General features: G+C 44.3%; 1 protein-coding gene across 1 annotated transcript in view; it reads right to left on the bottom strand.

Moving 5' to 3' along the window:
* Nucleotides 1-27574, bottom strand: part of SPTBN5 (spectrin beta, non-erythrocytic 5) — a 142168-nt gene that overhangs the window by 72397 nt on the left and 42197 nt on the right. The window contains exons 23-33 of the mRNA XM_074955658.1: nt 26833-27019; nt 25653-25853; nt 24065-24181; nt 22480-22643; nt 20643-20775; nt 17625-17770; nt 15750-15864; nt 13263-13373; nt 11851-12030; nt 9071-9274; nt 6930-7079 (exon numbers count right to left, since the gene is read on the bottom strand). Coding sequence (XP_074811759.1) covers nt 6930-7079; nt 9071-9274; nt 11851-12030; nt 13263-13373; nt 15750-15864; nt 17625-17770; nt 20643-20775; nt 22480-22643; nt 24065-24181; nt 25653-25853; nt 26833-27019 — 1708 coding nt within the window. The remainder of the gene's footprint in view (nt 1-6929; nt 7080-9070; nt 9275-11850; nt 12031-13262; nt 13374-15749; nt 15865-17624; nt 17771-20642; nt 20776-22479; nt 22644-24064; nt 24182-25652; nt 25854-26832; nt 27020-27574) is intronic.

Raw genomic sequence — 27574 nt, 5'->3', positions numbered from 1 at the left:
GGATCGAGCTCAATTGTGGCCATAATGACAACAAAACAAAAATGGCACAGACAAGTCTACTCCTATAGATAAGCCATCTCTAGGTAATAGGAGCACACCAGGAGGAAAACAAGGAGGAATCCACATGGCTTAGGTAACCAAGGTCTGTTTGCAAATGTTCCTAGAATGGAATGGAAATCTTTACCACTCTCCTCCCAGCTCCAAAGGAGGCAATGTTCACAGCGATAGATGGACACCATGCACCCCTGCCGGCTCTGTGTGGCACATTTGCAGTGCGGGTTGGTATGTTTGTTAAGAGGGTGTCAGGATCTACGGCTCCTACAGTGCATGCATCCTGGGAAGGCCTTGAACCAGATGTTGCCCAATGTCGTTGTGAAGAGAGCAATTCTGGACAGCAAACTGGATTCACTGATAGAGAGAGGCCAGCCCCAATCCCAACGGGGTGAAGGGGTGGGCCAGGTGCATCCGGGTCATGTGATTTGATAAAGATGGTGGGTGCTGGACTTTTTCTGAATTCTCTTACCACGTGGATAGGCACAGTAGTCCAAGGGGTGGCAAGTATTAAGGTTATTTTGGAAATCTTGTGGTGAGCTGGCGTTAGCCTTTCACATGGAGTCTTCCCAAATGCTGTCTCAGATGAAGGGTTGTTTTGAAAGATGATCAGATTGGGATCTAAATCAGTGTTGGGGACCTCACTTCCACCAACAGAACTTTCTCTTCTAGTCAGCACAGCTGGTGACAGCCATATTTCTCTGGAGACTGTTTGCTGGGGAAGGCCAGGGCATTCGGCAGAGGAAGTCACATGAAATCTTGTAATCTGAAGACCTGGAGACCCAGGTGAGGCAAAATCTTGTTTAGATACCTGGGATCCTGTTGGGAGACCAGCAGATGTACCAGACATCTTCTCCAGTTGTGGCACTAGAAGGCTGGAATGAGCATGGTTGCTCATTTGAGTATCAGTTCTAAAAGGCTTTATTGCCAAGCTGCAGGTTGAAATGTAGAGCTTCACTGAAGCATGGAGGTCTGGAATTGGAACACTGCATTGACTGTAGCCACGTTGGGGTGGGGCTGAGCTACAAGATGCCAGCGTTGCATGAATCCTTTTGCTATGGAGTGGTGAAACAGCTGGAATGGCAGACAGAGCAACATCTAGACGTGATGTCCAGCTTGGTGGGACTTTTGAGGAAGAAGCAGCAGAAGGCAAAGACATTGAAAGCTTCATGGGATCATTTTTATCAGTGGAAGAGTGACAGGCACTTTGATCTCCTACTGAGCATTGCTTACAAGATGTGGGTGTGGACCAAATGCCAAAACTCCCATATCCACTGCCCCGAGAGTCTCTGTGAAGATTGGAACATGTAGATGCCATGTCAGAAGGATTAATGCATGGGTTATCTTTCCTGAAATCTTTCTGCCTATTTGTCTGAGCCAGGATGACATCTAACCTTGAACAGTAAACCCCAGAAGACATGTTGCTTGGAGTACTCTCTGTTGCTGATTGCCCAGATGGAAGATACCACGCTGAGGATGGCATCTTCTGGAAAGGCCGCCCCTGCACAGCTGATTCAAAGGTTGGTGGTGGGGTCACTTTACTGGAAGACAGCATCACTTCCACAGTGGAAACATAGATTGGTGCAGATGAGGTCTTGCAGTGATGATCTCTGCATGACATCCTGCAGCTCAGTCCTAAACTGTGCAAAACCAAAGCAATAGAAACTTGCCTTTCCCCCTATTTTTAAAATAAACTCCTAATCCTTGTTCCTTTGGCACTGGAAATTTCCATTCTTCCTCTGATGTGAAGGAGTGAGAGGTTAATAAACATTCCTCGGGAAAAAAAAGGATAAACTAAAGTATCCACATTCGAAATAAAAAGCTCTATTCCTCTAACGCTACCACCATCACCACCTATCCCGTCTGCAAAACGATATGAGCATGTGATGATCTGAAAGATAAATTATCAAGTATGAGTCTCTGCTCTCTGACAGGGAGACTGCAGACAGAGGAGGAGTGAGCCAAGAATGCTCGCCAGAGACAGACCGTGAATTTGCCGTTATGTCGTCTGTGAAAAAACCCAAAGTAGCTAACCTAAGCAAAGCATCTGTTGCCTTGAAACGGTTGGGAGAGAGCAGAGCATATAGAGGTCTACTTCTGTTAAAAAACAAAGCAAGTTTATTCTCTTTTCATCTGTCTCAGACGCTGCCTGTCTGCACTCAGAATGGCAAGATCTCTGTTCACAGGTCTTAGGAGAATTTCCTACAACTGTTCCAAGCAATGGCACAACAGAATTCAGCAATAAAAAAAGATATCTGTTTGCCTAATTTCCTCCACATGTGCTCTGTTTTCTTTAGCACAGAATGATCCTAGACTAAACCCTGCTGAAATCCTTCGAAGGTTTAAGCAACTTGGATGTAACATAAGATGCTGGCACGAAGTCAAACATGTCACACTGGCACGGAGAACGAATGAGAAAGCAGTTCTAGTTTAAAACACTGTGGGCTGCTTACCTTTTTTCCTTGCCCTATTCCTTGCTGCTGGAAGAGACTTTTTTCAAGGTATATGCAGCATGTTCTGTGTACGTAAACAACCCACAACAGGGATCTGACTGAAGCAACTATGTTAAAGAGACGCATGCACATTCTCCAGACACGTGGCTACAAAAAGACACAGCTAAGTAATGCCACCCACCCACCCACAAAATGTCAGAAAGGAGGGAAAAGAGTTGTGAAATGTCTGCCTGCCTGACGGGGATCCTTTTTAAACAGGTGTTCACTTCAGTCTGTTCCAAGACCAGCAAATGGCAAAATCCTCCCTGTGAAAGTGATTTGAAAGTCCACAACTGAAGCCTCAGGGGCAAACGAGGGAATAAAATCTTGTTACGAAATTAGAGACAAAACACGGCTACCACTACACTTGTTAAGAAATGGCAATTTAAAGTGCTGTCCTTCATTCCTGCCCACGCCACCAAGGAAGAGGACCTGTGTCATTACTCAGCCACATTTTAGCTCTGCATAGCCATAGTAGCGCTCAGTCTGATGGAATAAATCCCCCATCTGCTGTTTTAATGGATACGCATATAATACAAACTAAATAAATACCGGTATACAGCTTTATCAAATTCTGCACCCAGTAGATGGATGGAACCAGCTGCAGAGGATACCAACACATCTCTTGATCCTCTCCCTTTATTCAAATAAATGTCCAGAGGCAGAATCTGAGGCAAGATCTGTGTGAAGAATTCCCATATGGAGAGAGAAGAGAAGTGAGAACCCCTTTGTAGAGCACAAACACAGAACAAAAAGACAGTCCCTGTCGTAAAGACCTTAGACAACCGACAATACATTGATACAGATGGACCGATATTGGAGTACTAGGCAACAATGAGACACTATTGGTCAACCTGATTGGCTCTGCTGTTGTATTTCTTTATAGATGCCACTCCTTGAGGAAAAGCTCTCTCACTGAAGAATGTTTTATATTTGGAGCTTAACATATGCAGGCTTGGGCTCTGTCTGGTCTCTCTTGGCAAGGAGTTCCATAGCCAGGTCCCATCATGGAGAACTCTGTTCCCCAGCCTAGCAGCCTAACCCCGCATCTCTCCAGCTTCATAATCACTACAGAGTGTAGCTGTTTTGGAGGGCCATGGAGGAGGAGGTGGTCTCCACAATAGCCAGGTCCCATACCATTACGGGCTTTAATAAGTGAAAACTGGACTTGGCGTTGTCGTTTATAATGAACAGAGAATGAGTGAAGTTTGCAAAACGCAGGTAAGATGTGTTTCTATCTGCATTCTTTACTTCTGAGGCATGCTGATACATGCTAGACCAACTTCAGCCTCTCTGTGGCATTTTTAATCAATATCAGGTGAAGAGAGTTACAGCAGATTAATTTTGAGGTGAAAATGAACAACTTCCTGGCTTTTCAGTGGTGGAAGAAAAGCATTCCTCAGTACTGTGGCAAACTGCAAGCCCAGGAGTAGTGATCAGTCCAATCTGATCCAGAGGCGTCATACCCACTTGAGCATCTGCTTTCTTGTACCCTATGTTTTTAGTAAATTACGTGCCTTCCCTTTGCCACCAACATCATTTATATGTCTCGTGGGTTAAGTTTGACTCATCTGCTCTTCATCCATCCACAGATCTCTTCCAGGCATTGTCACATCTCAGGCTCTGTGTACATGGCAAATTAGGGGTGTGATTCCCAGCTTGTGAGAGCTGGCCTGTGAAAGATAGTATCATAGCCACAGTAACACATGCAGCAGCAGCAGCAGCAGCAGGTACAGACCCATGGCGTTCAGGTGGGTCTGTATGGGAGCCGGCTGGTCCGCACTGTCACTGTGTGTGCGACGCTACTCTTTTTAGCATTCTAGTTCAATGAGAGCTAGTGCAAGTATGTCTACGTGAGCTGGGAATCACACCCATAATTTACAGTGTAGCCATAGTCTCGGTGACAATAAAGGCTATGTCAGGGAGAAGGGAGATGTACAGTTGGCTAGCAACTACATATTGGTGCACACAAACCCATGGTATCTCATAATCCGATTAGTCTCATGTAGATGCTTTTCTTGATTTCAATATGAAAAGAGGTCCCCTACCTTTAAGAGGTACTTGTCAAAGCGGATCATGGCAAAATATGACCTACCTTTTTATTTAAAACAATAATTAAGCGAATACATCCCATGTAATTCTTTATATGACTAAACCTGCAACAAAGTATCAGGAACCCTACAATAATAAACCTGTGTAAATACACCAAGAATGAAAAAAACATTTGAGTGAATGTCTCACATTTAAGTTTCCAAGGGACTAGTATAAGAAATAAGGAGAAATAAATATTTTCAAAATTCTTCCTTCCACACCAAGAGTGTTCTTTTAAATCATCTAGGGCAGATTCTCTGCTGCGCTCAGTTTCTGCTGAGTGCAGGGACAGGCAGGCTGTCAGACAGCCAGTTATGGCTCTCCAATTCTCTGCCCCAGCCTCTGCACAAATTATAGCACCCTAGTGATATTGTCCCCCCACCCCATTTGTGCTGCAGCAACTCTACCCCAACCCGAACATGCACTGGGTGGAGGGAGAAGGAAGCAAAGGAGCCAGTTCTGTGAATAGGTATCCACAACAGAGAAACCAATATCACAACTGGCACCTTTGGCAGTCTCCAGAGAAAGGCTGAGGACTGAACAGCCTGCTACAATGCTCTGAATGAGGGTTCAGGTATGCTGGCAAGGCAGTCAGTGGAAGCTTGGTCTGCGTTGTACTTCACCTGTTCTCTGGACGGTGGACTTGACTCTCCTAGGCTGTTTATTCATCTGCTTACAGCAGCACCCAGTTTACATGGATACATAAGTAAAGTTAAACTAAACTGCACTGGCTGGTGTCTGCACCAGTCTAACCACTGGAATTGGTGGATACGGACTCCTTCCATGTGAAAGCAGTATAATCTTTTGTAACCCTTGCCCATGCAATGTGATTGGGAGCACGGGAAAGACTGGCCTCTTATCAGCAATCCTGTGCGTACCACCTTTGAGACAGCATACACATAGTAGCGGCTTAGTAGGCTACACCTCTCTAGCACCCCTTTTGGGAGACGGTGGGTGTTGCTCCTGGTCTGACGGGATGGAGATCTGTCCCACCACAAGAGGTAACAACATTTATTGTAGCTCTCAATGCATTTTCAGGGGAAATAAATTAGTGAACCGGTAAGAAAGCAGCAAAGACACTGCCTTGCACTCCCTTATGCTGGGGTATCCCCTCTCATCAAAATGGCTGCCTTTACCAATAGAATAAGAAACGCCAATTTCATCTGTAGCACTTATTTTCAGCTGCATTTCTCAATGTAGGCAGAGCAAGAAATGTTTCTCAGCAGCAGATTGTCTTTATGAAAATGGGTATATTGTATTTTCCTTTTAAGCACACATCTGTGTGTTGGCTGATCTCCATTTCACTCTTAAGAAAATATGCCGAAGCCAGAATTCACCCTGAATAAAGTCTTTTCACAGTGCCTGAGCTTCCTGTGATGATGTTATCCACATGGGATGTTAGCAGGGTCAGTCAGTCCTTTTTTGCTTGGCAGGAACTGAGGGTAGGTATTTTCCAACCTGTGTCATTTGTTAGTTGAGCAACAAATACAAATTTATAGCCAGCAGAGCTGTGCTACACTTTACTACAGAAACCTGAAACCAGGTGAAACTCTCCTGGCTTCGGGTTACAGCATAAACTCAGAACTCAGGCCACAGCTGCCAAAAGAGCCACATGTTGGGAATTCTCCCCAGAAATTCATTCGCTACCAGCACTGAGAACTGGAGGCTCCAAGCCCCTGAACTGCAAAGGGTTAACTATTGTTGCACAGTACGGCTCAGGGACACTCTGCCAATGCAGCTCCCAAGTGTGTGCATTGACTCTGTGGCACACACATGGTAGGGAAGCTGGCTGCTGCTCAATTGCGTCTGAAAGTTCCACTGGCACCAAGGTATGACGCATTTGCACAGATCCAACCAAAGTCCAACACAAGCCTGGAACCGTTCTGCTGCACTGTAACCAATCTCAGAGATTTAACTAACAAGAAATGTCTCATAAAATCACCTCTGCAAGAGAAGCTACCCTGAGATTCTACTTGCTTCAGTTCCATTCATCTCTTCAGTTGTGATGGGCATGGCAGTCGTTGAGAAAAAAACACTCCCTTGGCATACCTGCTGCATTCTGGCAACCTGTTAGTTTGTGCAGAGCCATATAAAACTACATCTGAGATTGCACCCACAGTTTTCATGGCCGGGAACATTAGGCCTGGTGAGGAAATACATTTCAAGTGCTGACATCCTGCCTCAGTGTATCCTGTATGCATCTGCACTCTGGGTCTTCAAATAATCCCAGTTATAGTTTTACAGTCACATGAGTTTTAGGCTGGAAGCATTTCACCAGAAGCAAAGGTCACTCACCTCCTGAGTGTTCAGGATCTTTTCCAAGTGACCCTGATCCCGGTAGAACATTTGTTCTCGGTGTATCTTCTCCAACCACTCCTTCTTCTGCTCCCATTGATGGTGCACATTATCCTTTTCTTCCAACAAAGCCCACAACTTCTGCTGGATCTGAAGGTGGTACACAAAGGAAAACCCGTCTTAGTTGTTGTAGCTCATGGGATTACGGGAAGGCACGTAGGAGAAAGCGGAGCTGGGAGTGACCTCTTCAATGGCACTTTGGGCAAAGTTAGCAAACAAGGGAGAGAAGGAATAAATGTTAGCACTTGTATAAGGGCAGAGAAGCTGAGGGGTGTCCAGTTTCATGTGAGGAGGAATATTTGTGACAGTGTATGTCTGTGTACATATGTTGGGGCCCATTCCAAACATAAAGCAATAGTAGCTGTTTCTTAGGCTCCTTCTCCAGAATTTATTCCTTGTTATCCATGGCCCCCATGGTAGGCACAGAAAGGAGAGAGACTGGAATGAGGTGTCAGCACCAGGGCTGTGTGCCATAAAGCAAGCGCGTATGAACACATGGAGCATCCGTGTTGAAATACATGGTATTCCAACTGCCAAAACTGTTGGTGTCCACAGGCCTCCGACTATCAGCATTGACTTCTTATTCTTTCAACTGTACTTGTATGTTCAAAGCCTTTCACAGGTTGGGAATTGGGAAGATTACTAGTTATGGTAGGTTTCAGAGTAACAGCCGTGTTAGTCTGTATTCGTAAAAAGAAAAAAGAAAAGGAGTACTTGCCATAAGTACTCCTTTTCTTTTTAGTTATGGTAGGTGCACATTGCAATATTTAATAAGCATTCAGAAATAGGTTGGTCAGAGGAGAAGGCACGGCACTCTTTATTAACTACAAGAACGCTGCTCATGCTTCTGGAAACAGCAAAACCTGATCCTAAGGTACACGATCTGCACAGAGCAAAGTTCGGAGGGTGTCGGGGGGTCTTGTGTTTAAGACTCACCTGACCTGGACACAGCCTGTGCTTCAAGCCGGTCCCCTACATGGGCTGCTAGACCTTCACCAGGTACACTCATTCACAAGGAGTTGAATGACAGGTTGATGTCCTGTCTGGGTACAGTACATGTTTTTAGCTCTGAGCCATTATGATTTGTCCTTGTTTCTTGCTTGTTGTAAACAGAGAATTGGTTGAAGTCTATCAACCCTCAAGCAGATCTGAGGACAGTCAAATTAGAACTGTGATTTGTGCTATCCCTTTAGTTTCTTACATTGTTGCTAACCATGTCTCGAATACAAGGTTTTATTTTGTGACAATGTATTTTATTGCAGTGGTGGTTAATATTTTGAACAAGTGTCCTATCATAACTTCTGTTATAAAGGTTTAGCAGAGCGTCCCCTACAACCTAATGGGCCAAGGTTTCACTGAAGAGAATGTCAAATATTTTTTATAAGATTTTGTATATAAATGATCAAAATGTATTGCTCTCCAGCAATTGCATGGGTGGAGGGTAGTTAGCCTACATCCCTTCCAACAGAGATGTTAGCTGTTGGAGTTCATTTTGTTGGTGATTATTGGGTTGTAAGAATGGGAGACACATTGGAATACCCTCCATCATGAGAAACTGGTGGTTGTATGGGAATTTTAGAGGATGCTTGTCCTAGTACCCTAGAATTCAGCTTCCCATCTTTCTTTTGTTTTTTGGGCTGCATAAATTTTGCCAGTTATTCCTTTAGATTTTCTTATGTGTTTGAGCCTTTTCAGTATATTTGCCCAGTCTGGTCTAGTGTGGAGGTAGTGCCATAACTGGAAGGCAAGAACTTGTAAAAATCCAATCTAGGAAGTAAGTAGCATTGTCTCGATTGCTCAAAAGATCCCAAACTTCTCAGATAACCCGAACTCTGCTTTGGCAGGTATTTGTTGATTCCCACATGGGTCCACCCTCATGTATGAAGTGGTATGAAAGAACATTCATGTGTGTCGAAGGCAGATATTTTACTGAGTTGGGTGTGGATCATGACATATGTGTGTGTGTGGGTAGGTTTATGTATCCAAGCCCAGCTTGAGTGCAGAATGGTATCTGTGACAGTATTGAGCTGTTCTGTATGTGACTGTGAACCCAGATATGCTATTAAATGGTTTCTGTTGACCTCTTTTGATGATATTTTCTCTTCCTGCAGCAGCGACTGTCCTAGCTGTGCCACCCGATTGTATGTCTCCTCTCGTGCCTCGATCTCTGCCAACAGCTGCTGGTGTTGGGTAAGCCTCAGGCTGCTAGTGGATATATCCCGGATTGTCTCCTCAGTCTTCATTTCCCTCATCATCTCTGCTGTCCAGGAGAAATAGTCCCATACCTGGAACCCAAGAAAAAGTCCAGGGTCAGGTTAGTCTCAGGCTTAGGTTATCAGACTGGTACATCACTGCATAATTGTTCATCTTTAAATAACAGATAATGCAGCTGTAGAGAACAAGGATAATATTCTATTAAGGCTTGTAATGCTATTATGAACCTCAACAGGGAAGTACTAAAAGCTCAGAGGAACATCTGCTTTCAGTATTAAAAAACCCACAGGCCTTTTGTTGTAACATCAGAACCACAACAACATTGTGCAATGTCTCATCAGCAATAACAGGATGTTTTCTGTAGCCCTTCAGACATCTCTGCAGTGTGCTATACAGATTTTCTTCAAAATTCTGCAGGCAGATAGTCACAGTTAGAATTTCGGAGACAGCATTTGAAGCTCTCAGCTGGGGCAATGATGTACAAGAACACGCACCAAACACCTGAGAATTATTTTCAGAATGTGGCTGAGGAAAGTTGTAAAGCTAAAAATAATTCTACATGTCTGTGAGCACAGTTTTGTGCACCTAACTGATTGAACCCCAACCTGCCCACTTACTGTTGATCTCTCATTTGAGTGTACAATAAAGGTTGTGCTCCTGTCAAAAACAGGAGGGCATGGGATGCTCGTGGGAAGATTACTTAACTTTTTGTGATATTTAAACTGTCCCTGGGCTATCTGAGGTGATCTTGTGGATATGGATGGGTCTGTTTGCTAATTAGTGTATTTGAAACAGATTGTCAAAGGCCTCCAGAGCATTGCATGGGTGCTCTTTTATTGCAGAGTACTAAAACTCCACCGCAGAAAATAAATAATCATGCTCCATTTGCATGCGTGATTGCATGCTTTGCACTCAGATGCTTCATTTTGAAAATTTAATCAATTATAAATGGGTGCTGTGACCAGTGACCACGATTTGTACACGACCCTCACCAGTAACTATGATAATTTTTGAGGAGGTCGTTTCAGTGCATGTGTGCAGATTTCATTTCAGCTTGCACGGCTGTAATTCAGAGTCAGGGCTGGCTATCACGCAAGTCACTGACATTCCACTTGACACAGTGCAAATATCTCAGGCTCACTGAGATTTAAGTGTTTGGGAAAAATCCGATGAAGTGAGCTGTAGCTCACGAAAGCTTATGCTCAAATAAATTTGTTAGTCTCTAAGGTGCCACAAGTCCTCCTTTTCTTTTTTCATAAATCTAGGGCTATTCAGAGCATTGGTATGAACCAGCAGCCACAGGGGTTTACTGAACTATTGCTGGAAATATGCAAGGACAGAAAAGACTCCAATCTATAGGAGACTCTTGAGCAGAGCAAGCCTGAAACCACATAGAGTCTAGTGCAAACTTCAGCACATGGGTGCCCATGCCCTTTACTAAACCATGAAACCCACTTTAAACCCTGCTTCCACTGAGGGTTCCTCCAGAGATTTGGAGCCCTCTGCTGTCATAGGACCTGTGGTCACTAGGGCCAGCCCTGCTGTTTAGTCACAATGAAATCAGACCTGACACAATGCAGAGGGAAGCACTAGATAACCCAGGAGAAGTCCCTTTCTACAGTAATGATTATTTGATTTCTTTAAATTAAAGGATTCACAACATGAACCAGGACAAATGAATACACAGTTGTCTCTTTATCTAGAAATCAACAAAGTAAAAATATTACCTCTTATTTGTTACAACTGCCTTTCACATAATTTCAATGGCCCCGAAGAGCACTCAGCACAGCTAGAAAGAAGGGAAGCAGCAGGACCCTTTGTGCTCACCAGAACCTGGGGGCATTTGGCAGTGAGCCAGAACTCAGCTGCAGGTTAGAGCAGCATGCTATCCTCTGCACCAGCTGCCTACAGCACCGTGGGGTCATTCCTAGAGCTGAGCAAATAATTGATCTTTCAGTTCAGTGGCTGAACCAAAGAAATCCCCCAAAATATTTGGTTAATTTGCAACCAAATCCGAATTTTTCAGTTTTTCTTATTAAAACAGAACTGGAAAAAAATGGTTTGGGTCAAAACAAAAATATTTCCGAAGTTGATTCCAATTGATATTTTGTTTTGAAACTGCCGATTAGAAACAAAATGTTGAAATGGTCCATTGTCACTCATTCCCCTATATACATGCACATACAGATGACGCCCACAGAATCATCCACTTGTCCATTCCCTTATCAATGCTCATGCTTACATGGACAGACAGGTGTTGGTTTGCAGAGATACTGAGGATTAGCAATTACCATCGACTTCAATGGGATTTTGCAGGTGCTCACACTCTGAGAAAATTAGGTTTACCTCCTTCTCCACCTGCACATTGATGTCAACTTCTGCCAGTTGCCCTACAAAACATACACCCTCATATATGTCCACATATGAACATCCCTTGCACACTGGCACAATATTTCCCCATCTACTAATATATACTCACAACTGTGAGCTCTCATACACTTAGCAAATGGCATGCACAAACACCTGTCTGTGCTCACATTCTGTCACATAGACCTGTGTGCCAGACACACATGCTCATGCTCACATAACATGAAGTCAGATTTCTTTGTGCATTAATAGACAAAATACAGAAGGCAGGAGTGCTCACATCTGCTTGAAATTGGTAAAGCCTGCAGGCCTGTTCCAAATGTTCCCTGCGCTGTTCCACTTTAGACTTCAGGGACTCCCAGTTCTCCACTACTGCTTGCTGCTTCGCTTGCAGGTCTGCCACCTGTCTCTCAGAGCACCGGGCCAGCACACTGTCTGCAGCATCAATCAGCTCCTGCAGCTGCAGTGGGGAGAAAGTCATCATGCAGGTTAAGAAGGGGAAGATCATGGAGGGCCTGTTAGCATCACAGAAATGATAAGACCTATATCAACTGCATAAGGCATCAGAATTCAAATTACACTCTTCAGAAGAAAGTTTTCTCCTGTGCCAGCTATAGTCACATATAACTATAGTGACAGTAACAGTGACATCCAGTGTCTGCTGAGGTTCATCACAGCAGTGCAAATGTCTCATTACCTATTTCAGATCACAGCTCCTCTTTCCACTGTCCCATTTGTAAAAATGGGAGGCGGTGAGGGATGTGTCAGATATGGCTATCCCAGGAGAACAAATGTCCCTACCCTGTTTTTGATAGGGGCTGTTTAGATTTATCACAGATAGGTTCTTTATGGATATTTGTCTTGCCTCATTTCCCTTTAAAGGTCTCATGCAGCTGGTTTGGTTAATTCCAGTGTGCCATTCCTTATGGATAGCCCAAGGTCTAGGTGTCAGGCCCTTGCCCTTTCAGTGGTATGCTGCCTTAGTAATGTCAGTGTAACATATTGTCAGTACTCTGATGTTGAATTTATTAAACTGGGTTACCAAGAGACAAACTGCATGAATTTCATTCTTACAGCCAGAGCCAAGCATGTCTCTTTGGACAAAACAGGACTCTGTCCGAATAACAGCACTTTTCATGACCTGAGCCTTTTAAAAGGTTTGTATAACAAGCCCCAGCCTCATATTCCCAACTTGCCCTCCTCTCTCCAACCTCCTAAACCTGTCAGAATTCCTAAAGTCTATCCCAGTGAGCTCCCACCTCCCTCTCCCCTTCCATAACTCCCTCTAACCAGCTGGTGAATCCATTGCTGGGCACAGCAATGGAAAAAGCATCTCACTATTCATTGGATGCCTTTCTCATCCGACGAGAGAGGCATCCAATGAATAGTGGGATGCTTTTGACAGGAGGGATAAGCCTGGCATAAGCACCCATTTCAAGTGGTTATCAGAATCAACCTTCTGATCCATTTCAGAGTCAGCCCGAATTATAAAGCCTGTCTTGTTTTTAATGTTTTAAACCACCCACTTCATACCTATCACCGATACTCAAAGACATTAAAAGAAAGAGCAGGCTTTGAGGGAGACCAGTCCAGGCTCTGACAGACAAGTTAATTGTGGGAAAGCGTTGCTGGAGCTGGCTTGGAATCCAGGCTGTTGGCTGCACATTAAAGAGTGTGAGTGACTGATCTCACCTGCTGCTCATTCCCTAAGAGCTCGCGTTCAAGGGCTGCATGTTTGCGTAGCTGGGACTGCACGCCACTCATGTCCTTAGCAGTGTCATCGGGGATGCTCTTGGACTTCTCCTAGCAAGGAAAGAGTTAATAGGAGCTTTGTTAATGAACACCCCAAGGCACAAACATTAAGAGTCCACTTCTGAGAGCTTTACTCATGTTACAGGGGACCTATCTTACTCTGCAAGCAGGGCTGGATTTCCAATTAGGCACAATAGGCACGTGCCTAGGGGCGTTGGCATTCTAGGGGTGCCTAAAAGTTAAAAGTGGGGTAAAAGTTAATATATACAGCTCCCCTGCGGGCGGCCAGGTTCCTGGCATGGGTTGGTGGCTGCCCAGCGTGTGGGGCTAGAGCAGGGTGAGTGTCTGAGTCAACCCGCCTGGGGGCGCTGTGAGCCGTGGCCAGGTGGGGCGGCTGCTGAAAGTGCTGGGAGTGTACCAGCCCCTTTCCAGTCTCGGCCACCCTGCTGCCTCCGCCCCTTGCCGGGGAGGGAGAAGGAGGGGCATGACTGGTGCCCCATTCACGGGCAGAGCCAGAGCACGGCTGCCACGTCATGCTGTAGGAGGGATGGAAGACAACTGGGAAACTGCTCGCCATGGGGAGAGGTACAGTCCCCCCTTGCACCTCACCTGGGGTGGGTGAGCTGTGCCCTGGCTCAGGCTGAGAGCGCTGTGCGTGGCGGAGGGTCTCGTGCCTTCCTGGGGAGGCTGAGTTTATATTTTGTTTTGTTTCATTTTTTATGGAAAACATGAAGGTCAGCTGTAGGCAGGGGGAGGGAGGGTGCTGAAGATGCTGTGCCTAGGGGCACATAAGGTGTAAATCCGGCCCTGTCTGCAAGTAAGGACTTCTCACGGGGACGGTTCAAAGGTACTGCTCAATATAAAGCTGGCAGAATCTGGCCCTAAGACATTATATGGAATCTGAGTGTAACCCACTGGCAGTCTGTGTTACAGCTCCCCCTAGTGGTCAGGCCACTAAAGAATAATAGCCTACTACTGCTCCACTTAATGGAGTAACTTTAGCTGAAATGGTAGAGGTCTGTACTGAAGTCTCTATGTACACAGGCTACTGAAGACCCATGCGGTAAGAGTAAGAGAAAGATGACCCACTGACACAAGGGGTATCCAGAGACACATAGAGCAGCAGACAATTCATCAAGTATGCTGAGATCTACCCTGGACTGACCCTTTTGATTTAAAAACAAAATTATTTGGAGAATCCCTTGCATTTGGTTGCCAAGAATTCTTTTCAACATGTAAAATGGTAATGTTCTAGAAAAGACAGACGAACACAATGAGGCAGTGGGGCATACAATACCTTTTAGGCTGGCCTAATGGACTAGAAGTAGCACTGTGTGCTATGATGCATGACTACCTTTCAGCCCACAGAAATAAAAGTCTGACCAGGCTTGTGACAAGGGTAAGCCTTGAATAGCTCTTGTAGTGGCACCTGATGACCTACTCAGAAGAGGCATTGGTAATTAGTTGAGGGTCTCAGTCCACTTCTTTGACAACAGGCCTTCGCAACATACAAACCATCATTACAGCTGCCACCGGTTGGCAGCAGTCTCAGCTGAGAGCCCAACGAATGAATGGTCATGACTATGGAATGACCATTCTAACCTTAGGTGTAGTACATCCAGGTTACCATTGAGGTCCATTAGCAGGGCAGCCTGAGGAAAACATTGCCGCTGGCTGGGCTGACCCAAACCTATGGATAAACCAAGAATCTGGGCCTGTAGAGCTTTCAGTCCAGCACTTTTGTCACAAAATTAACTACTAATACATTTACGCATATACACAGTCTCTCAAAATCCCAGGTAGTATCTCGTGAGATAAGGGGATGGATTCTCCACTCACTTACAATAGCTCAAATCAGGAGTAACTCCATTTAAGTCAACAGAATTATGACAGTGTGAGTAAGTGGAAAATCCAGCTCATAAAGTAGCAAAATCCTTCTGCTTTGCTCGTTGGAAGCCATGTTGGATTTCCTCCTCTGATTCACACTTAAGGAGATGCCTTTTTGTTGGAAAATACTCTCTCTAGTGTAGAGAGAGCCAATGCTGTAAAGGGGAGCCCAATGAGGCAGTGAACAACAAGGCCTTTTTACTCTGGCGTGATGGACTAGAACTAGCATGACAGTATGTGCTGCAATATGAGGCAATTTAGTCCAGCCTCAGCCTCTTGCTGCTCACACAGCTCGGCAGGTGTTTAGTGACTTATACAGCTCCAGCAGCTGCTCCTGCCAGCAGATCAAGTTCAGTCTTTGAGGGATTCCATAGGTGTCTTTTTCAGCACTTCTGGTCAGAGTGGCTTGTGAGGTATGGGTCTTTTCTGCAGGAAAACTCAACAAGCCAAAGGTAGGAATGGTGGGTGTCCTAGAGACCCTTACAGCACCAGGCAGAAATTAAAGACCCACCTCCTATGTTTTTTCACCATGATTTTTACCTCAATGTGGGTGAGGGCATCTGTCAGGTCTTGGTAACTCTTGTGAATTGCCTCCGCATCCTTCAGTCGCTCGCCTCGTAACCAGGTCATCTCCAACAACTCTTCCCAGGAGTTCCTGCAAAGGGCCATGGAGAAACAGACCATGCAAGAGTGTGAAATGGAGACAAATAAGATGAATAGGAGCAGCAACAATTTTAAAAAGACCCCTGTTTAGTCTCTTGCTTCAGCCACCATGCCTGGGTGAGGCGATTCCCTTGCAGCAGTGAGTGTTTCCCATCACTGAGTCAATCTTACAACAGTTCCTGTCAAGGTCAAATGTAGGCTATTCAAATACATGCCATAGTAGGATCCAAAGGAGGTAGCAGCAGAAAGGCAGTCAACAAAAATAAAAGGTAAATCTCCCACTCAGTTGCACTGTATTTTTGTGAGCAGTTTATGCCACAGCAGGCTTTTTTACATTTTATTTGTAATGTGTAATAGGATGATTGAAGCCAAATGGTTTAGGTGCTATTAAATTTCTAAGAGATTCAGATTTCTACTTCCTGGACTGGATTTTGGTTTGCGGGTAGGCGAAGGGCCCATCTCATGTGTATCATAGTCCACAACAGGAGAATGAAAATATGAGAACCAGGGAGGGAGAGCCTAAGAGGTAAAATTAGAAGCATGACAAAGTCAGATGAGTATGTATAAAAGGAGGGCTTGTGAGCATACCTGAAGAATGAACACACTCAAACAGAAAAACGTTAATTTTTTAGAATGCTTAGAAAAACTAAATCTGTCTGTGTGACTACAGATGGAGAGTGAGAGAGAGGAGGAAAAAGAGTGGTGTTACTCTGCTTAAGCTCCAGCCACAATCCTGGAGCAGCTTGATATTTCAAATAATCAGCAGAGAGACTGTGAACAATGCTGACATTTAAATAGTCCCTATTAGCCTTCAGTGTTACCATGCACTGAGATGAATGGGGCAGCTCGCACCTCTCCATGATATTAACTCTAACTGTCAGATTCTGAAAGGCTGCATTAGATTCATTCATGTTTGGCAGGTTGTCTTCACAACCACTAGTAATAGCAAGGTAGTCCTGACTTCTCATTTATGCTAAGGCCCCCTTACACCTTGGTGGCAGGGTAAAGAGGCCCTAGTGTAACTGAGAATCCAGGGCCTCCATTCTTTTTAAGTGAAAGGTAACATTCTGCAGAAATTATGTGCCTCTGTGGAATACCAGCCTAGTTCAGCTCAATTCAACCACAGTTTTTATCTGATCCATGAACAATTTCAATGTTTTGACTTTTTTTATACCTAGCTCTTTCATAGCACTTTTCTCAATAGGTCTCAAAGTGTTTTATAAAGGAGGTCAGCTTCACGATCCTCATTTTAAAGCTGGGGAAACTGAGGCACAGAGTGGGGGGAATGACTTGCCCAAGATCATCCAGCAGGCAGTGGCAGAGCTGGGAAGAGAACCTAGGTCTGAATCCCAGTCAAGTGCTCTATTCACTGACCATGCCAACCGGATCATAAAGACACAACTAACCTCCTAGCAGCCCAGTTAAATGATTCCCTTTAAAATGACACAGGACTCTCACTGATACTGCTTGTTAAAGGTCTCTGGTCCACTGCACAAGCTGCCAAATCAGAAAGCTGATACTATGATGATTTTTTTAAAAAACAAGGCATGTTGGCTGTCCCGTGCCAATGAAGTTGCCACTAGCATCATTTCAGAACAAGCCACATCTCCTTTCTGGTCCTTATTGTCGTACATTTATTAACTAATGAATTGTGTGGGCATGTCTTCCACTTTCCTGGATTTCTTCCCATTTGGTCCCCCGAGGTAGGGACTGAAAGAAGAATGAAGAAAAGAGCCAGTGCTAGTCTCTTACCGTAGCTCCTTCTGCCTCTGCCGGATCTGTCTGGATTCCGAATGCCCATGGTCCAACAAGTTCTCTGCCAGCTGCTGGTAAGCTGCAACTCTCTTAGCAGCCATTTCCATCTGGTGCTGGAACGTATCATATTTGGCACAAAGATGCTTTTGAAAGAGGAACAAAAAACAGGGATCAGACTTGGTTTGGGAAGCTACTGTTCTATGTGGATATCTGCTCAGCTGCCTACTGAATATAGCCTAACGGCAAGCAATTGGCAGGTGACCTTAGGGAGATGAAGCTTGACTGTGAGTAAATAATTTTGCTCCAAAAGACCAACAAGGTCTATAGATTAGTTAGAAAAATGAAAGAATGTTGCTAGCTCTACGATGCAGGTAGAGGCAGAGAGCATATTGCAAATGGTAGAAGCATCCCAAAATAAAAAATAACTGGACACCTGATCTAACTTATTGCAAACATACAATGAAAATTAAATTGAGTTCATATTATTAAATAATATACACATAAGGTATGAATACACATGTATATTTCAGTGCTAAATTTTCAGTCCGCCTCAGTCCAACCTCCATGTTTGTGGACACAATTTTGCACAAGCCAAGGTTTTTTTAAAAGGGGTATATAAAGTGAGTGGCCTAAATGAGTGGCTTGATTTTCAAGACTGGTGAGCACCTAACAGCTCCTACAGACTTCAATGGTAGATGAAGATAGGTAGTTAGATGTCTACCCATTAATATTTGTGACCAAAATCTATTAAATGGACACTACTTTAAGTATCTGGTGATCAAAATATAGAGTGGACCTGAGCCACAATGCTCAGCACTGGGACTGGATCCAAATCTCAATTTCCCAAAGCATAGGCATTTTAGGATTCAGTGTTCCAGTATGACTCATTACAGAGACAGACCCAAGTCACCGTGCACAGATCCAGTCCTGTAATCAAATCCAAAACTCCTGTTGAAAATGTTTGTGGCACGAGTTGGAGTCAGAGTTCCGATTCTGGCTCATCACCAATTGAAAATCATTCATTAATGTTCACGATGCACTTTGAGAACCTTGGAAGGAATGGACTGTATGTTATGAAATAGTATGACGTAAATGACATAACCATGCAGTGACTGTCAGGGCTAGAAAATCCCTCATGGGTCATCTAGTTTACCTCCCATATACCAATTAGGACTATCCTCTAAGTAGTAGTAATCTCCTAATGGTGAACATCACCCTTGTGCAGAAGGCCTACACAAGACCTCTTCAGCACTTAAGTGTTACTAAACTGTAACTGTCTTTAATGCTATTGCTTCAGTTATTTCCCTTGGAAAAATTTTCCATTACAATAAAATTCAGTGATTGACCAAAGTCCACTCTTTATTCTCCGAACAGGGTACAGCACAAGCATGTTATGGTGAGTGAACCCCACTTAGGATGGGACATAGCTCAGTCTCCATGGTCTATTCAATCCATGCTCTAACAACTACAGTGCCAACTGTGTTGGTGGTTTTTGTGATGTAGACTTCTGTCAGCTAGGCACTGAATGAAAGCCACTCCTACCAAGGTCAACCCTAATGAATATAACTTAATCAACCACGCAAAATACCAGTGTTTCAGAAAACAAAGTCTCACAACAAATAGTTTTGAACAGTTATACAGAAAACCCTCTCATCTGAAGCCTTCGCCTCAGGCTTGCTTCACAATTCTGATGTAAACCTTCTTCTCAGGCCTAGCTCATTTCACTCTCCCCTTCCTCCAAGGACTACTCCCAACCTCTTTTAACAGGAGTCAACGCTCACTTAGCTCTTTTTTAGCCAGCTCCTCTTCTAACAGGGTGGATGTGTTAGTCAACCCTGCCAGCCTGTTACAGCCAATGAAACTATTTTATTTTCTAAGTGTTGTTACTTTTTCCTTTAATAGCTCATTTGCATTTTCTCTTGATCAGCTTTATTCCTTATTTTATTACCTTCATTCCTCTCCTCTCTTCTACCCCCATCCATACTGCTGTCATGATTTTCACTAACTATGACATACTTTATAGAGACAAAGTAGATGAGGTAATATCTTTTATTGGACCAACTTCTGCTGGTGAAAGAGACAAGCTTTCCAGCTTACACAAGAGCTCTTATTTAGGTCTGGGAAAGGTACTCAGAGTGTCACAGCTAAACACAAGGTGAAACAGATTGTTTAACATAAAGAGTCAACATGTTGCAAGAGACCACTCAAGGTGAAGTGGGCAGTTAATACTTCTGAAGTTGGAGGACAAAGGTGGGTCAGTGGGTTATAGATTGTTGTAATCAGCCATAAATCCAGTGTCTCTAGTAGTCAGTCTATGATTTTTCATGTCTAACAAAGTTATGAATTTAAGCTCCCAGGCTTGTCTTTTAAAAGTGTTGTGCAGGTTTCCTTTGAGGATGAGGACTGAGAGGTCAGATATGGAGTGACTGTTTCGTGAAAAGTGTTTGCCCACGGGTGATGTGGTGATTTTGTCTGTTATCATTTTTCTGCGTAAATTCATTTGAAAGCAAAGTGGCTGTCTGGTTTCACCCCCATAGCTGTTATTGGGTCGTCTAGTGCACTGGCTGAGGTACAGCACATGTTGTGATAGGCATATGTAGACCCCCGAATCTTAAAAGGTGTGTTGTGGGGGGTGTTGATCATTGTAGCAGTGGAAATATGTCTTGCAGGTTTTGCATCTGCTATTCTGGGAGGGTCTGGTGCCGCTTTGAGTTGGTGGGTACTAGTCTGTGGGGAGCTTGCTTCTGATGATGACCTTGGAGAGATTCAAGGGTTGTTGGAAGGCCGGAAGAGGGGGTTTGGGAAAGATTCCTTTCAGGGTGCAGTCACCATCGAGTATGGGTCATAACTACTTAATGATACCCCGTATGGGTTCCAATGCAGGGTGAGAGATGACAACTAGCAGCGTGTGGTCAGAGGACTTTTTTTTCTTTATACACAGTCACACTCCATACCTGACATTTTTACAGTATGAAATCAGGTAAACTTTGCTTGTGTTTGTTACCATTAACTCACCAGGACATGTTCATAATCACTGCCATAATCATCAGAGCTGGCCACCTGCCTCTGCTGATTGATCCAGTCCTGCAGGTCCTCATACTCCCTCAGATACTCATGCAGACCAAGAGTTTCATCTAGCTTCTTCCCTCTGTTTAGAGAGAGCAACAGGGAGAAATCGGAATATAAATATCTACACAATGCATAAAATAAGGAAGAGAATGAGGGGCTCTCTCCAAGAAAGAAAATTAGGTTCAATCTGAGTGTTCTCGCAATAACCCCAAAGACTGGAAATCAAGTTTGAAGGATGGTAGCCTGTAGCCCTGTCAACCTCTTTACCATTCCCCAGCATTGGCTAACTGAGCTTTGCTCTGCCCTGATACTAGCGACAGCACAGGAAAATTCCCTCCATTTTTTCCTGATCATTTTTATTTCTACAGATAAATGCGATACTTACGAAAGTGAGAAGGAAATCCACACTACATAGAGTGAGGCTCAGCGAGGCAAGTGCTGGGAAAATCACCTTATGTACCTCTGCTAATGTTGCCCAACAAGCAACATTCCCACAATTCGCTGCACTTCCCTGAGCAAAGATTGCCAGATTGTTTAGGTCTCTTGTGGTACAGTCAAACATCTTTTAAGGACTAGGTGGAGATAAAATAGACCAACTTTCCAGCTGTTAATGTGCCTGGCCAATCAGAACCATGGAAATGGCAGTATTCCCCCAACTCTTGGGACTTTATTGCAAGTCTCCCAATATTTGGTGTTCTTCCTGAAGATAAATCTCCCAGTGATGCACTGCTGTCTCTCCTCTGGTTGAATCACAACTGTGCATCCTGGGAGACATAGTCCAGCCAGTGAAGACCAGATGAGGCACCAGAGCAGCTCAGGCTCACACTGTTCAATGTCAAAATGAGACCAGACAAACCATTGCTATTCTGCCCATCACACCAAAACCAAATATTCTGACATTTCTGAATTCATTTTTTTCTGAACTTTCCATTCCATGAACAATTTCAATGTTTCAACTTTTTTGTGAGGAATCAGGCTGAAAACAATTGTTGACGTATCAGAACTTCCTGAGCCTCTGTAAATTCCAACTTTCAACCAGGCTTGTCACATTACTAATCTTACGAACTTCCTGGCCTCTCTCTGAATGACATTTCTGTGGGGCAAGAAATTAAACAATTCAGGTATATATTTGCTTCTTCCTAGTGCTAAATTTGGAGAGTCTAAAAATCTTAGGCATAATCCAGCTCTCTTCGTTTTGAGCATCTAGTCATAAATGGGGGAAGTGACTAATATTACAGGATGAAAGCCCTCTTGTATTAACAAATCCTCAGTCTTAAGGGAAGGTGTAATTCTATCATTACATCTGTCCATTTGGGTAACGCACCAAGAAAACAATAGGCACCACTTCCAGAAATACAATTCCTTTGTTCCACCTGTGAAGTTAGACTCCAACAAGCAGGCAGATGAATAAGTATGTGAGAGAATCCAGAATCCAAAATCACTTTGCCCGAGGATGAAGAACAGAAAAGGGGAAATGGGAGGAATTAGCATCTTCAATAGTAAAGAAATCTTATTGAACAGCTCAGGTGCAACAAATCTACAGTTCTTTTTTTTATAATTATTTGTGTAGCACCTCAGTACTGCACAGGATACAAATATAGACAGTCCATTTCCTGGAGAGCTCACAATGAAACAGACAGAAGAGATATGGGGCATGATCCAAAGCCCACTGAGATCAGTGGAAAGACTCCGCTGCCTGCAATGGCCTTTGAATCAAACCCAGGATGCATTAAGGGACCCAGAAGAGGCAGGTAGTAGAGACAATTATTTTTCTAGCCCATACCTTGCGGTGGCCAGCTCCAGTAACTCCCGGAGCTTAGAGTGAACTTGTTCCTGTGGGGCATCAACCTCATCAAACTGGATGGAGCCAGGGAGAGGAAGGGTTTTGGCAGTTTTACCCAGCTCTAGCATCAAATTCTTGTAAACCTCAATTTCATGTTCCAATGCCTGATAGCAAGAAAAAAATAGCAGATAAGTTACCCAGCCCCTACAGTCCATTAACCTTGGCAGCAGCGTCAGCCATGGCCAGTGAGGCACCAAAAGGAGAAGCCCAGATTTCCAAAGCAGGATACGGGCTTTCCCTGACACAAACATTCTTAGTTAATATTTTTACTAACTTTTTCATAAAAAATACAATGCCTAAGCAAATAAACACAACTAGAGAGGCCTACTACATGGCTGGAAAGGGAAAGATATTCCCAGAATAATGACTAATCTATCTCTGTTTTCAACTCTGGAGCAAAGTAGGGCATCCCTATCTCCCTTTGTGACTAAACACTGCACAGCAGGACATAGCTGGTGCTTTGCTCACAGAAATGAGACTCCAGATCTCTCAGTTTTGTTTTCCAAGTCAAGCTCTTTCCAGATGCACCAGTACATTGAGTTTGTCCTTCCAGTACTGATCCAGGGATTAGTGTGAATGCACACAGACAAATCAATCCTGAATTGCAGACATGTCAGTTTCAAGCAACTGAAAATAAAATTAAAAAATCCTCTAGATAGTCAGACCCCTTGTTGATCCGACCAGTAGAAAGCTTCAGACAGACAATCTGGCAGACCATGCTGCCACCATAGAGAATTTAAGCAGGCACTGCTTAGGAAGGAAGCCCTCCCTGACACTAACTTTGGGGAAAACCAACTAGGGCAGTGGTGGGCAACCTTCGGCTGCTCACCAGTGAACTAGGGGAAAGAAAGACTAATGAACGGATTTCTAAAGGTACACAGAGAAAATATTTTTCCACCCCTAATCTGAAAAAGATCCTTTTCATGCTCAGTGTGTGTAAAATGGCATGGGATGAATGGCCCGGCTTCCTTTGGAGTGAGAGACGTCATTCTACATGTTCCTTCATTTTGAAACTTCTACCACCCAGAACTGGGTTTGGGGATGAAAAGTTCTTTATGTCCCTGTTAAAGAATGGATGGTCCCTGCATTCCTCCCACCCCTTGCTTTATAGCCCTTGCCCTCAACATCCTGCATCCTGAACATACTTTAAGTTGAGACAGACTGAGAAGTCCTCAGCAGCCTGCATCATCGCTCTTTAATCAGTCAGAATTAATGGTGTTAAACAATGTGAGACATTTCTTTTACTCCCAGGGCCTGTGAACTACCTCTGTGGCACTCCTAGACTCTGCTATTCCAAGGAATGACACACACAGACCAAGAAAATTTTGCCATTAAACCATTGCTTTATCTATAAGAGCCAGCCTTCTCCAAAGACAGACACTCAATCTTCAAACCCTTTAAGTCAGGATCTTTCCTACAGTTTGTCCCAAGTAGGCTCCCCTGACTAGGAGGGACCATTATAGTCTCTGAATGGTCTATGCTACATTCCTCAAGAATAATTACCTCAGCAATAACACTCAGTTACCTTGTGTTTCTTGAGGAGTTTCAGAGTTGCAGCCTCATCTTTGCCATAGTCTTTGCTGGTCACAAATGGAAGCTTTTCTGATACCCAAGTCTCCAGGTCTGAGGTATTCAGTAAAAACTACCAATTAAAAAAACAGTTATTTCCCTCAGAATGTTAATGTCTCTCCTTCAATCTGATAAACTCTAACTGCAGATTGCACTATAAAATCAACTGTTCCTTTGGGGTCAATATCAAGAAATTCAATTCTGGATGATATCACGACCTTCACTGTTTCCACATATTCTAGGCTGCAGGGTTCTCAGACCCGTGTAAGCACCATTTGTGCTCAGTAATAGGTGCAGGGGCACAAAGGATTAGCTTTTAGCCCTTTTACCCAAGAAGATGCTCTTTCAGATAGCAAGTTAAGCTACAGGGACTGGTTTTATTGTTACTGCCTGCAATATACTAGCAGGATCTTGGACACACTGTTGTATCAAAACTTGTGCAGAAGGACAAGGCCAGATCTGGAGGATCTCATTTTAAGAAAGGCCTCTTTTAGGGTATTAAACCCCCTAGAATTAATTTTGAGTGCCCCAGCTCTTTCCCTTCACATCAGTATCCAGTATTTGCTGCTTTCGCTTGACCTTTTCACTGTTGGTGCCTGGCACTCTATAACACCAACTTTGCACTTATATACTCCCCTTTTCTGAGGAGATCAAAGTACTTTATAAATACTATAGGGCCTCATAACACCTCTACCATGAAGGCAAAGTGTTATACCTCTTTCACAGGTGGGGAAAATGAGACACAGATGTGGCCAGATTATCAATTGCAAGTGTTTGAGGTGCACCAGCAAACTTTGTGGAAAAAATGTATATGCAAACTGGGTTACTGCCCTGCTAATTACCCATTTATGACAGAAAATCTGGATTAGCCAGAAGAGTATTCATGTGCAATTTTTAACAGGCTCATTTTAAATGCTTGCCTTTGAAACTTTGGCCCATCTTTTGTTAGGGTGAAATTTACTCTGGCATGGAGGGCCAGTTTAAGGCCCTCTGCACCACTTAAACCCCAATTTGGGGCTGTGTGTGGATACTGCCAATCCAAGTGGCTAGTAAGGGGAACATGTGTACCCCATGTGCACCACTAAGGGGATCTGTTATACATAGGGCCTGATCCAAATCCCACTAAAGTCAAAGGAATTCCCTCCAGTGACTTCAGAGGGCTTGGGATAAGGCCCACAGACTGGAGAGGAGGGCAGAGATGGTGGTGAAATAGGAGCAGACCAGGCAGGAACCAGAAGACCTGCAATGATATGGATCCAGTTGTCCTATCTCACCGAGCAAGTGGTGGAGCCAGGCTGTAGCTAGTGCTCCAGGCAACTAGAATACCAAATTCCAATAGGAGACACTGCTACAGCTCTGCATCCCGACCCGCCTCCCCAGCCCTGCCCAGTGCCCACCACCCACATTGCTCTGGCTTTATGTGGAGGAAGCGAATTTCAGCCCTAATGGTCTGAGATCTTAAACCAGGTTTGCTTTCTGTGTAAATCACTTTGTTCTCCTCTTAGCCCGAAAAAACGTTGGTGTCACTTTGCTGTGAGCCATACCTGCTGGAAGCCAACAGAACGCTGCAGCTGCTTCAGCCTCTCTTCACAGGCCTTTTCCAGCTCCGCCCAGCTGTTGCTGAGCTCCTGGCATTTCTCCTTTATTCTCTGAAATGAAGAGTGCTTGCACCCAGTCACAGTCTTTCCCTTCTCCAACACCCTCTGAACTTGCTGTTTGTGGGCATTCACTTCTGCCTGTAATTCCTAGGGCGGGGGAGAGAGGGAGAGAAGAGTAAGTGAGGGCAGGACAGTATGCAAGAAAGTGGAGCACAGTTGTCAGAAGTGGAAAATTAGAGGTGTGTACATAGTTTGCAAGACACAGTGGGTCTCTATCTAGATGCTCCCTTAAGATGAGCTGCTTCTGGGGTAACCTACCAAAATGCAACCTTCTGTTGCCAATAGAAGAGGAACACGTGCATCAGAGTCTAGCTCATCAGCATGATGCTGTCTACTAAGGCTAGAAAGCAGCAGGGCTAACAGATATCTGTGAAAGACAACTAAAAACCACAAAGCAAATTCCACAGAAATCTTACTCTGTTAAACTGTCATTTCACAGTTACACTGCTGTCTTCAAAAGTTTTTATGTCAGTCATCGCACTAGAGTGAAGTTTAAATATCTGTTTTGTGTTGTCCTGGAGACTGCAGTGTGCATGTGTCTCTCTCTGACACTAACTTCCTGATGAGAATAGTAATTATATAGCTAAAACAACAAGCAAGCAAGGAATAGCAGAAGTATTCCACCCAGAAAAGAGCAAAATCATTCATTATATTTAGTGTGTCATGCATCAGTCTAAGAATTTTTAATGCAAAACTAGTGATTTCCTCATAATACTGTGAGAAGAATGGTTTCTGCAGGAATTGATAGATACTTCAGTTTCATCAGAAATTCCATGTTCACTCTGAAAATCCTCCATTATATGGCTGGATCATATGCATGTCTCAAGTTATTGGAATTACTTAACTGGGACAGTGTCAAATATTTAGTTCTAGAGATTGCATGCCAGGGAGAGTTTAGCTTTAATAACAGTTGTCTCCTTCTGCTTAGTGGGCTCATTTGTAACGGCATTCTGGTTGGCAAAAGGGAAATGTGTAGCTGTAGGTTTCTAGGTGTGGGGGCAGTAGGGTGTCTGATATACACTTTGCTCCCATCACACCTATAGAAGGGGTAACAGAAAGGAGTTACCTTGTGTTTGTGTAGCAGGCTTTGAGCCATATCCAAGGACTTGCCACAGTTGGTGGAGTTGGCAATGAGCAATCGTTCACTGATCCAATTCATCTCCATGTCATAGTAATGGTAGAACTGGTACAGATCCACTGTTGCCTGCAGCAGCTGGTGCCTCTCATCAAGAGGCACCTGCAAAGACTCAAACCTGAGGATCACATGTTAAAGTGCAGTTATCTCCAGAGTCATCTGAGGGAATCACCTGTGATCCTGCAGTGCAGGCTGTGACAGGCCAGACACTTTCCCATGCTACTAACTCTCCCTGACCGGCACTGTACACATACAGAATGCCTTCTCAGTAGGGCTGCTCTTGGCACACATATCTGTATGTAAGTTATGTGATACGGTAAGTGTACACATTACAAAGGAGAGCAGGCAGGCAGGGGCAGCAGGTTTGTATAATTTTTGGTGGTGCCCAGAATGGGTCCAAGTCCCACCCCCCCCACACCTGCCTTGTAAGCTGATATATATTTTTTAAAATAATGTAAAAATGTGAGGGCTCTAGGGTGATGCTGGTGATGAGGGATTTGGGCTGTAGGAAGGGCTCAGGAAGAGGGTCGGGGGGTGGCAGTGAGGGCTGCGAGGTGGGGCTGGGGATGAGGGGGTCACCGTGCAGGAGGGGGATCAGGGCCGGGGCAGAGGGTTGGGGTGTGGTGGTGAGGGCTCTGGCTTGGGGTGCAGCCTCTGGGATGGGGCAGGGCTG

Source organism: Natator depressus, chromosome 6 (assembly GCF_965152275.1).
Source record: "Natator depressus isolate rNatDep1 chromosome 6, rNatDep2.hap1, whole genome shotgun sequence".
NCBI classification, from domain to species: Eukaryota; Metazoa; Chordata; order Testudines; family Cheloniidae; genus Natator; species Natator depressus.
The sequence above is the reverse complement of the archived record's forward strand: the minus strand, read 5'-3'. Positions and strand labels throughout refer to the sequence as shown.